Genomic DNA, 12,836 nt, shown 5'->3' with positions numbered 1-12,836 from the left:
AGTTTGATTACTGCTGGGAAACCTGAAGCCATTTCCCTCCTAGTTTCCTATGGGATCCCTTACTAAGCTTCTTACCACAAAAATAGAGGTAATCAGAATGTTCATAGCCATTAAATCTTGGGCCTCTAATACGGTTCAATAATGATAAAATAAAAACTCGTCGCGCGATGGTCATCGTGGTTGACTGTTAGGCTCTAGAAATCATTGCGCCGGGTTCAAATCCTGGTGCAACATATTTGTTTGTGTTTTTCATTGTGCTGTCTCGATGCTGCAATAGCATTAAGTGTGATGATAATGAAAGCGCGAAATCTCAGTGAAGTGTAAATAGACAAGTAACAGAACAATATGAAAAAGAGACCGCGCTATTGTCTTATATTTCAGAAGGTAGTGTTTACGAGAAATAACAAAATAAGAAAATGATCCGCCCAATCTTTTAATAACCTTTTTATTTATTTATCAATCATTTATTTAAAGTAAAGTGTTTTTTACGATTATTTGTGAAGAAAACAAAAGCCCATCTCTATCTGCTTCCATATTTTCAAAACAAAAGTCTAAAATGTATTCAAATTACAAGTCAGCAATTCTGAATTCAGTTTGCCGACAAAATAATATCCGTTGGCTTGCCAATTCGCGTCCATTTCAAAATAATATATTTGCCTTGTGGATTGACAGATGATCCAAAGACCAAGGTGATCTGCCCGCAAAAATTGAAGCTCCACTGAATTGTCTTGTCGACACACTCTTGTACGCCTTTGCGCCAACGAGGCGCGAAAGTGGAAGAGAGGCGGTCCTTTTGGATACTACCTACAAATAAATAAATACCGTGGAAGCGTAAAACTTATGATCGAAGTGCATAGTGCAGCGATCGAGAGGGAAGTTCCATGATGGATCACAATCAAGACGCGTGGCCTTTGGGGTTCCTTCCCTTCCTTAACATTCTGAGGCCATAATAATAGAAGATGACCTTAGTAGGGCCGAATTGGCCAAAAACTAAGGCCACGCAGAAAAAACTGGCTGGTTATCGAGCCTGGCATCTAGAGGCGAGTAGTCATAATCCAGTTCCGGGGAATGTTAATATTTTCCAGTTTCATGGTCAATTTCACCAACTTTTTAGGTTTCCGGGAGCTCTGCATTCTTAGTATCCCCACATTGGGCGCCATTTGTGAGAACTTAATGGGGTTGGGCGACAGCCAAAGGGCTATTCTACCTGGTCGACTTCGACCACAACGTATGATTTTTGACCAACTCACAATCTACATCAAATCATTAAAATTATTCCGATTCAAAATCTTTTAATTGAAACTATTTAGGATATTATTAAAAATATTTCAATAAGATTATAACCTGGGATATTTCTTATTCTGTCCAGTTATTCCCATTTGTGAGAGCGTTCCATAATGTTCCATAATGTCCAGGGTGTCATTATGTTGTCATTCCTCATTTCATCTCAATAAACACTTACGTGACTACTTGATGAGCATGATCTTGCCAAGTTTGGTGGAAATCGCTCTTTTACTAACAAAGTTATAATAGGTCAAAGTTGTCGCTTCAGTGCAAATTCAAGACTTTGAATGTCAATATCACGTGAAAGTGGTTATTCTCACATAATATATGCATATATTACATGCTGGGTTCTAATAAATTTTATATAAGAAATACACAAAACCTTTCTTACCTGAAGCGTCCAGCGCGGTTTCCCGACTTGTTTCGTTTTCCCCAAGCTTTCTTTTCATTTGCCCTTTGTGTAAAAAGTATAGTAATAAAATATTGATTGCATGTATATGGTGGTGGAAAAATCCGACTATTGGAATTGAAGTTAACATCCATGTGCACAGTAAACTATTTTCCCTTCATTGGCGCTTATTCACGTAGCCAGTTTGTCTGGAAAATATGTTGATAAGATAAAAAATAAACTATTGAGTGCTACTAAACATCTCATAGCTTTTTCAAATTCCTTGGCTCCAAACAAAGCAATTAGCTAGAATATGTGAACTCGTTTGCATTTCAATTTATTATGATCATCGAATTTTCAAGTGGTCACGTGAAAATCGCCAAATCAATTCACATGTTCCATAGTATTGGGTGCACAAATAAGTTTTCATATCGGAAGTTTGTACATATAATGTAGTGGATGGTTTAATGGTTAGAGCGGCCGCGGTTCAAATCCCTCCCCTACCAGTGGACTTCATTGTGAATGAGTACTTGACTCAAATCAAATCAATAATGGCGATGGCAGACTCTCCCCGGAAGTGAGTGATAGCGTAGGCCAGGAGCGCAGATAGTTGTTGAAAATATCTGATTGTTGGCCTTCGGTGCAAAATCAGGATATTTGAAGTTTTTTATTCGGATGGGCCCGAACCGGGCACCGGTTGTTGTGGCGTTAATTATGATGATGTGTTTTAATATATTGAAAATTTGCTAGTGAAATCTTAATTTTTGGCTTCAACTGGCAATATCAGTTAGTAATGAATTATTATAGAAGCTACTTACTTACTCCCTTCATCAGCTTAGCTAGTAAATCTCTACTAAAAGCACTTACATACATTAGTAAATAAGTCATATTTCTAATATTCCTGAAATTATTATCCTAGCTCTCGTTAAGGATCACTGCAGATGACCATTTTAGTGAACCTTGATGAACAATCTCCCTCGTCGGGGTTTAGTAGTTTTTCCGGGCCTTTCGCAATTATTGTCAGACTCTCTCATTGATCCAATGTGTGAACCCTATTTACATGTCGTACTGGCTCTACGTTGTTTGCTTTTACAGAGTGTTTTTCTTCGATAATGTATGTGGCCACTGCTGACCTTACCATATTCGCTCCTCGTCTTTCGCCGTATTCCATACTTTTACGTGTTCTGGAAACCTCGTCGTAATAAGCCATTTAGTCTGTCCTATATTTATGCCGCACTTTTCTTCTTTCTTTAGTGTTTAGTTTTCTTCTTTCTTTTCGCTACCTAGTATCCTTTTAATTGTTATTTTTCTGCTGGTATCCACCACTTTTATGTTTAATTTTTCTATATTTATCGAACATAATATGTTGGATATCGTATGCTTATCCATTTTGTCTCTATCGTGCTCGTTCCAACAATCCTGTATGCTGGCTCCTCCATATTCGCTTCTGTTATTACCTAATTAATCTTTCAATCGTCGTCTTCCTATACCTGTCCCTCTTAGCTGTGGCGATGATGTACTTCTTTTCCTTGTGAAAACCTGCCTTGGTTAGTAGATAAATGTAGAGCCTATGTAACATTAAATTGCACGCCGCCATTTTCTGTGCTATGGTATGTGTTGAAGTCGCTCTTATCGCTCTCGAATTAGGTTCAAGAATGGTAGGTATTCACTTGCTTCAATTTGCAGGGTGGATTGAATTTTTATTAATTTAATTATTTTATGTAGGTTTTCATGCTTTTTCTCCAATCTGATGTTTTGCTGAATTGGCCAAGCCAGACTTCTAGATGGTACATTGATTATTTTACCGGTGTATTCCAGACACAGAACAGTACTTTAAGGTCGAAAGATATTAGTGTCTCATTTGCGTATATGTTGCCGGCATTCTGTGGTTTTTAATTACCTCAATTGTAGTCCTTACGGCTTGTTTCGTGTATATATCATATGCCTCAGCAGATTCACGGATTAACAATTTTGCAATATTATATGCTGGATAATTAAAGCCAGCGATTGGTTTTCTCATTTCGATACTCTGTTATGTAACATCGGATGATATCTGATCCTTGGTAGCGATGGAATTGGCATCCTTAGGTTAGTTATGTTCTTAAAGATATGGCTCACTTCTTTGAGAATCCACGTCCGCGTTTGATGGAATCGGACATTAGATCTTTTCGTAATTCAAAAAAGCCCACTTTATTCAATTTTGTAGTCACAGCCTTGGAGTGCTCAATTCTGTCCATTATAATGACGCTATTACCTTTGTCAACTTTGTCATAGTATGCTGGCTTTTCCTTAATTTGCGGACAATTTTCAAGTCTTCCCGATCGGAGTTGAGTCTTCGATGTTTTTCCCTCAGAGTGACTGTCGATTGCTCACTTCGGATTTCCTCTTTGTTCGCATTACAAAGTCATTTTGTCTCTGCTTCAATGTTGACTGCGGTTTCTTCTACTTATGTTGAAGGGCTTAGTGCCAATTACTTAAAACTGCCAATTATTTGGGGATGAATGCACTATCTCAGAATGACTCCTTGGAAAGTCCTAACCTAGAAAGAAGAATGGCAAGTGAGCGTCGTGCTCTATGCTCTTGGTGGAGGTCCATTCATCATCATCATCAGCAGCGCAACAACCGGTATCCGGTCTAGGCCTGCCTTAATAAGGACCTCCAGACACCCCGGTTTTGCGCCGAAATTCACCAATTCGGGCTGGACGTCCATTGCAGTCATATATTTGAACTTGCTAGGAAAGAGTTAACGGAATTAGAAGCGAATGAAAAAGGAAGAAGGAAAGAAAGTATAGATTCCTTTATTGTCTAAATGGTTGTTATTTCCAGTCATAAATTCTGTACTTCAAGAAACAACTCCTTCATTAGTTCAGCGCAGTGAAATTAGGGACAGTTTCCGAAATAAATATTTGGAACTTGAAATAAAAGAATTTTAGCTAATAAAGGAAAATTCTCTAAGAATTTTTGTAACCACTGGCTAAAATAACCTCCCCCTATGAAAGTTAATGTATGCAGATAAAAATATTGAAATCCCCAAGATCTTCCCCCGGAGGGAACAACTGGTTCCCGGAATTCGTTGCCTACCAAATTAAAAAATCTTCAGCGAAGAAATGAAACATTTTGCTTCAGATATACTCAAACACTTTGTCTTTTCTAGAGATCTGCGTTCTTCCAAAAAATTATGTATTATGTGTATGTAGTATGTTTCGAATTATGATCATTCTCTTGATAAAACTATTTGTTATTAAAAATTACATAAAACTTAATTGTACACCCAATATCTGCAAAAATCTGGTAACAATTGTTAACAATTATTAGCAACCAAATAGCTCAGAGGCTTGTCAGACATCTTATTCGGATCCAATCAAAGGCAGCGTCATCTGAGCAAATGCCGGCCTGTTGGGTGGCATTTTAATTGATAATACGATAGTTGATTGCATTTCAGTATTCGTAGTAATTTGAAATTCATTTAGAAGCGGCAAAGCAATTGGCTTTATGGAATTGCGTCTTAGGCGTTTGGATTTCGCTTAATTTCAAGCTTTTAATATTGAAACGACTCTTGCATTACATGTTGTACTACGAATAATAATCACGAGTGTTTCATGTAAATTTTATTTTCTCTGACGCGAAAATAGCGACTGGTCGTTTCGCAGTTCTCTGAGTATAAATGCAAATTTACGGGTCATAATCCACGAATTTGCATTTGCTGCAAAGGACCTAAAGATACATATACTGCTTAGAATTTGTCGTGTGAATGTATACAAAGTGAGCGAAATTGAAATGTTTGATGTTAATCAGTATCTTCTTTTCTCGTTTCAGATTATCTTATTATTAGCAAAAAGTATACGTAATACATCTTCAAAATGAATAACGGCGGCGGCGGCGATGGAGAATTGGACACGTTTATACCACGTGATGGAGTTAATGGAACCAAAAAGTAAGTCACTACAAATCAGTTCCGAATTTCTCGCTAATGCCCTTAATAATTACATTTTCCTGGGGAGGTCATTAGAATTGATTTGTTCCTGATAATTTTACAATCTATAAATATTGAGTGTTTGTTCTGCTTGAGATAAAACTGTCGCAGGTTTATCAATCACTGATTGCATTTGTTATCTCGTTCGTTCTCCTTTTTTCCGTGTATAATTTTTCTGTAACATCAGCATTCCATTAATTTAATGCAATGCAACATTGTCCCGAATGAAAATGATAGAAAATGGCTTCACCCTGTATTCCAAAAGTCATTTTGATGAATTGTGACCCATTTCGTTTGATATAATCTTCTGGCATTGCGACCTCAAATACTGCTAGTCTAAAGGTTGAAATTGGTGGGATTACTGGATGGTATCGACACCTTTAAATGAAATTTCAAATTTTGTATGGAAATGTATTAAGCAGGGGAATTTCTCTAAGCAACCTTTCTATGTTTATGTATGTTTCACTTCGCCCCTAATTTTGAATTTGTATCTACGGGATCCCTCGTTGTACGAAATTTGAGTATGAAGTGCGCAAATATGTAGTTTTATCCACAATATACAAAGGTGTTAAAACAGACAAATCTGCTATTCATTTGCAAATTTCTCATAGTTCTTTATTTCCTACGATATTTGGGTAGAAAAGGTTTAGAGGTAAAACTTTTAACGGAAACGTTAAAGCGAACGCAGTACGCAAATACCAAACAGTTGATGAAGCTGTTTTCGAATAGTTCAGTTTAGTGAGAAGAAGCAATCACCCTATATGCGGACCAATATTGAAGGAACAGGTACTGGAATTGTCCTGCTTTCAGAGCCTGCGTCGGTTGATCACAGCTGATTCAAAAATAGACTTGGGAATCCATGAAAAATATAGCCGGAGAAGGTGTAGCAATCAAGAAGCGGTAGATGACTGGATTAAAGGAGCTTTTTCAATATTGTGCTATATTTCGACTGCTGAGTGTTTTTACAAGTGCGTACCAAATGGCACTGCAAATTTAAAAGGAGAAAAATATACTAACTAAAAGCATAGCAAAGAAAGGCTAACTTTGTTGATTAGAGCCTTCATGGTTGAGTCAAAGAAATTGAAGAATTCTCGTTGGATGGGGACTGTTCGGGTAACAGTGATCGCTTTCTTTGCTTTCCGGTTCACATTTTTGTAAACTTTTCAGTTGGCCAGTGTTTCATCGACAAGAAACTTATGGTAGGGGCGTTTTTTCTTATGGATCTTTATTTAGACGTTGCCATTCCAATGCCAAGTATCTCCCTTGATGAACCGCTTACCAGGCTCCGTGAGCCCGAGAATTGAAAAGGTAACTTTGTGGAACTTTTTTTTTTAACTTGTTTCCACGCTTCCTCAATATTCGTAATTGTTAGCAATCGTGTAAGTGAGATTACTCCTTCTCCCTTCACAAAGTCGCCACTTTTTAGTTCACGGCGACCCAATGCGTTCCTCACGTTGTTCTTGATTCCCAAGGCGGCAATCAATAGTCGATTTTGAGATACGATAATCTCAAAAGTGACGACTTTGCAATTAGAGATAATGATAAAATGCCAGTGTCTTATGAGAATACAATCATTTTGCTTTTTACTATTCCTACAATAAAATGTGGAAGATAGAACAATCGTTTGATAAACCATGAATTGACAAGTGCAAAATCGATAATATGCTCGCCCCCTCATTATGTGCTTCAACTCCTTTTCCCCCATGGCGCCTGTTGCCGTTTGCTTCTTCAACTTCTATGTTGATTCTCATTACGAATGAACCAGGGAGCGTCTACTATGCTTCTAAGAACTTTATTTTGGAACGTTTCTATTTCCTTCAGTTTTGATTCTTTTGCACAGCCTCAGAGCTGGATGCCGTACGTCCATATAGGCCTTAGGATCTGCTTATAAATTAGCATCTTGTTATCGATAGTCAGCTAGGAATTCCTGCTCAACAGCCAGTATTACTGCCTGTATCTGACATTTAGCTCGTCCTTCTTTCTTAAGATGTGTGGTTTCCAGCTGAGCTTAGTATCGTCCATGATGGATAGGGGTGCTATTTTTAAGTCGCCTGTTGCATCTTCATTGTTAGCAGATCGATCTCCTCCTCGAGTTGATAAGCAATGTTGATTTGGTCATTTATGCAAGCGTTTTCTTGGATATGCTTTTTGAATACTGCCCACTTGTTTGCATATTAGTCCTTTCCGTTTCTCCTCACTTTTTCGCCGACCAACATCATAACAGGCGAGTGATCGGATATTATATTTTCATTGTTGACAACTTGGAGGTAGTCGTCTGAAATTCCCTTAGTTACGATGAAATCAATGACAGCGGGTATTTTTGTTACGTCAGTCGGCCAGTATGTGGCCTTACCGCTGGAGTGGAAATTGCACTATTGTGCTGTTCCTGTTTTTGTTGTTCGGACATTTTGAAAATTCATTCACATTTCATACAACGTGGATTTCGATTACAATACTCTTGGGATTGAAACCTTTGCACCTTTTGGACTGGGGTATTAGTTTACTGACGTTTCTCAGTGCTTCTATTTTGACGTTCATATTAGAAAAAAATCGTAAGTTGTGAATTTCGTTTGAGTCTTCACTATTGTTGCATGTAAGCATGAACAGTGGAATCTCGCTTATTGATTCTCCCTTTTCATTGATTTTTTTTTTTCTTTTTTCAATATATTCACAGCGTCTAGGATCTTAGAACCATTTCTCTTTAAGTGTCTTCTTCAAAGTCGTCTTTTTGACACGTTGCGTGGAGTCCCCTAGCCATAACCTTGGGAGGCCTGTTGTCTTGGTCTTTATACGTGTATCATTGGATTTTTTCCATGTTCATCTTTTTCGAGAGGGGCCATGTAGTGATTTGCGTTTACAGTATGTACTTTCCAAACATTGTTGCTTAGAGCAACTATTGTGTAGTCCTTTATCATGGCTGCTGCGGAGGTTTCACTTTCAATTTCGTGAGATTTTTCGCTTTATTGCATTTCGCTGGACTTTGTCTAATGATTTTCTTTGACGAGTCTGCCTTTCTTTTTTTCTTTCTTTCCTGCTTTAGTTCTTTAGTTTGCGAACTAAGTTGTAATGTAAGCTTTTCTAGCTTTAAAAAGATGTCAGACGATGACGGCTTTACGGTTTCTTACCAGGGAAGAGACAAATCGTCAGACGCTGCCTCACCTCTGCCCTGGAAGCAGTGTGACCGAAGTGGCTCGCAGATGTTAAGTGCTCCTTTTTATAATTCGCAGAACACAGCATGACTATGAATAATATTGAGCGCAAATGCGCCTTATTGGTCAGAGCTGAACATATTTTTTGAGAATTGTGGGGTCCTAAGTTCGCATAAACTTTCTAGCTTGTTGAGCTTTCCCCGCAGTTCCTCTTTTTTCATCCTGAGGTGTTTCGGAAGTTGGTCCTAAATTATGTATTTCAACTATTTTGTCACTTGAAAAGTCGTTCTATAAAGCTATTGTAGAGAATTGACAGTTTTCATATAATACATTGTTTTGTATGGAACTGACAGTTCTATCTAATTTACGTGCAGTTCTCCTTAGTTTCGGTCAAATAAGTTCTCTCAAAATACTCAGTGATTCACTGTTGCATATAATTATATAGCTGATAAACTTTCATCTTCAATTTTTCATGGGAATCAATACGTTATGCAGAATACACTAAATTAAATAATGCAGACATGCCTCTCTGTTTCGGCGGTTAAAACTGGTTGGTCACCGGGAGCCAATTTACAGTGAGAATAAAATCCTTCTTTAATCAATCGAGTTGTGTTTGCAAAAATGTGATTCACTTCAATTTGCCAATCAAATTTAATTTATTTTCCTAGTACATTGGCTTTTGCTAAGATATCGACCAATGTTCATTTACTGGAGCTTGTTACACATAATTGAATTCGGAGAAATGAAATATTTATATAGAGATGAAAGACCGCTGGACTTCTGATGTAATCTTCTCACAACATAAAGTCAGATAAATGAACCCATTGTTGATTTCCTAGCAAACTAGTATCACCAAACTGCTTATAGTCCGTACTCAAGCCGTCTACTTATTTAATTGGAATAATCAAAGCAACTCACTACAGACTGATTGAGTTGCTGGGTCAATTAAATTACCCGTGCTACCAAGTGTTCTCCCATGCCTCCTCTACGACATTTATAATTGTCTTAGGTTATCGTGATTTTTGCTTAGATTGAAAATAATATTCAAAAGCTACAGCAAGTTGAGCCGGATAATGTTACACTGCTTACATCATAGTTGGTCTTTTTCCGTCATTTTGCTAAAAAAGTACTCACTTATCCGCCACATTTAGAAAAAAACGTGTGACATTTTGGCATTGGAAACACAAAGTACATATGTATGTAATTGAAAGGCATTGAAAACAAGATAATGATTTTTTAGAAAGGCTTACGCTATTTTCACTTTTAATAAAGAAAATTCTAATGTGTTGCTTCGCTTGAGCAAAATATGTTACGAATGTACACGTCTTTCATGAAAAAATCTATTTAAATTTTGTGGGCTCGTCTTTGGTTTAAATATAATCAAAGCAGATAATTGCGTTGCACGAAATTAGCAAAATGCGGCAGTTCTGAGTAGGTTCAAGGTTTTTAGAATATTCAAAGTCTAATGAGCGACATTGTCTTTCATCTACAACGGAGATGGAGAAAGATATGCTGATTTGTGATGCCAACCTATCAATCATATAGGCAGGGCACTACGTATATGGAAAGTGGTGATTCGGGTTTCTGTGTTGAAATTTGAGATAATTCAATGATTATTGAACCATTGATCACAAATTTGCTTGTGACTCTGAATGGTTGTACATACTGCGATGGAATATATTGGGCATGAGAAAACTATCAGACACCCATTAGTTAGTCGTCATTATCTTCTTCTTCAACCTTTGTCCCGTTCACAAGTGTGGTCGGCTCGTCGTGATCGGTTTCGCCATTTGGCTCCATCGAATGCCTGATCGGGGTGCAATTTCGAGGCTTTTAAATCCCCACCCAGCTTGTCAAGCCACCGTTATTTAGGCCTGCCTTTTGATCATTTACCATCGACTTCGATGTTCAGACAAATCTTGGCAAGTGAACTCTCGTTAGCACGAATTGCGTGACCATACCATCGAAGACACCTTTCTCGCAACTTTTCCACAATCGATGCAACCCCATAACGATCGCGGATATCCTCATTTCGGATATGATCAAAACGTGTCACGCCACTAGTCCAACGTAACATCTTCGCCGTTCATTGTCTTTTATAGTTGGCCAACACTCAGAACCATAGAGAGCGACAGGACGGACGACATTGCAGTATACGGTCTAGGTCGGCCTGAATTAGGAAATCCTCGCTGCATCTGAGGCAGTCTGCCACGTCTTCTTTTTAAGGTTTTGTATAAAACGAAATCCATTCAATCTCTGTTTGCCCATCTGTCTGTCATATCTGATTCAATTGCAAAGAGATTGTTCTGAAATTTAGTGAAAATGTGTGGTCTGTGTGTCTCTTTATATGCAGCGAGTGGTATCGTTTTACGTTAGGTTTGAGCGAGCCTCCCCATATATGCGAAATGGGGAATTTACATTTTTTTCCATCAAATGTAGAGATATCAAATGAAAGAACTCGATTAATGCTTTTCGAAACTGATCATGTTTTTGATATTGGGTAAAATACAGGGGAGCGAGAACTCAAAATGTGTACTCCAAAAAGTGAAACAGTGAAAGTACATCTCCTTCCGATATGTGCACAAATAAAGTATATTAAATAAATAATGGTATATTACCATATTTTAGAAATTTGCCCGAAAATCCTCCTTGAGTTCATCCCAGAAGTACAAAATAGTAGCAGCAGCGACAATATAGGATATAATTCTGGAAAGTTTGAAATAATTTAACTACTATTAACAAAGTTATTGAAGGTCAAAATTTCGCATTTTACGTAGATTTATTGTCCCCTAGGAAGTGTATGACGTCCTTGCCATGTAGACTCAACTTGTGCGAACGGCGGGTTCCATGGGGACATTTTAGTTTTCCTTTCTTAGCTTTCTTTTAGTTATTTATATATCAGTATCAATTATTGGAGACAGCCATGTGCATGTATATATAGGTGCTAATGAAGTTTGCCGATAGTGTACAATAAGATGGATATGTGTATATATAAGTAATAGCGTTGTGTATGCTGCTGAGCACGGTGTAAAGTGGAAATATGTGGAGATGATGCGTTAGATCAATGTGGATGCAAACATACATATACAAATACATCACTATATAATAATTGGCAATGTTTATTTTGGATGAGCACAATCCAGTACATATTTATATCTTGAAGTTTGATAAAATATGAAGGAAAAACATGCACGGAGACATTACCACCATTATACCCGAAGTGCCGAGCTTCCGATATTCCGACTGTTTAATCTGTACCATTGTTAGGATAGAGGTCAGAGTGAAATTATGCGGTGTTTCCAACGATTAATTAATTGAAGTAATAAAAGCTTGTTGTTTCTTTTTCGTTGGTGTTCCCTTCAACAAAGTTTGCACTGATGAAGGGAACAAGTGGTTCCCGAAATATCGGTATTTGCAAGAATAAATACCCACACCAACGAGAAAGAAACAACAAGTTTTTATTACTTCAATTAGGATAGAGGTGTTTATTTTTTTGAAAGCTTTTCGAAAAGCTTGTATATCTCAGTATGTTTAATTTAAGTTGCAGTTGTTAATGGGTTTTTTGTTCTGTAGTAATATATCACCACCAAACAGTACATCGATCGGCATAATCGAAGATAATCAATTTTCTAACATATTGAACTGTTTTCCTTTTTCACCCCACTTTATCTAGATTTGACTGATTTTTTATCTCCGCCGTGATGCATTATGAATTAATGATAAAAGTTTTCTAGAATTCCGTCATAGCGGTTTTTCGGTATCTCAACAATTTATTATTGTCAATAAATGTACTGCTATATATTCACTGTACTATATTTAAATTCAATAATGAATAAATCGATTGGCAATTTTGAAGCGTTGCTTATATATTTGAATAATGTGGAAAACTCAGGCAAGCGATTTTTTCTCCGAATATAGTCACTGCTTGGGAATACACGGATATGAGTAGTTAAGAAGACGCAGGAGTTTTCAGTATCAGTCGAAAACTGAAAAATTGGTTAGTTATTTAATTTAATTTCAATTTTCGAATTGATAAGTACGC

The 12,836-nt window shown here is 37.3% G+C and overlaps 1 protein-coding gene across 7 annotated transcripts in view; it reads left to right on the top strand.

The window, feature by feature from the left end:
- LOC119647846 (proton-coupled amino acid transporter-like protein pathetic) overlaps window positions 1-12,836 on the top strand; it is a 106,131-nt gene that overhangs the window by 71,050 nt on the left and 22,245 nt on the right. For 6 of the 7 annotated variants that reach the window (XM_038049103.1, XM_038049105.1, XM_038049106.1 and 3 more), the window contains one exon: window positions 5,489-5,606. In XM_038049103.1, coding sequence (XP_037905031.1) covers window positions 5,533-5,606 — 74 coding nt within the window. In that variant the 5' untranslated portion in view covers window positions 5,489-5,532. Of the gene's footprint in view, window positions 1-5,400; window positions 5,420-5,488; window positions 5,607-12,836 lie in introns of those variants that run through there. The other variant, XM_038049110.1, reaches the window with a different exon arrangement.

This window comes from Hermetia illucens, chromosome 2 (genome assembly GCF_905115235.1).
Source record: "Hermetia illucens chromosome 2, iHerIll2.2.curated.20191125, whole genome shotgun sequence".
NCBI classification, from domain to species: Eukaryota; Metazoa; Arthropoda; class Insecta; order Diptera; family Stratiomyidae; genus Hermetia; species Hermetia illucens.
Note: the sequence above shows the minus strand (reverse complement) of the source record. Positions and strands in the feature narration are given on the sequence as shown.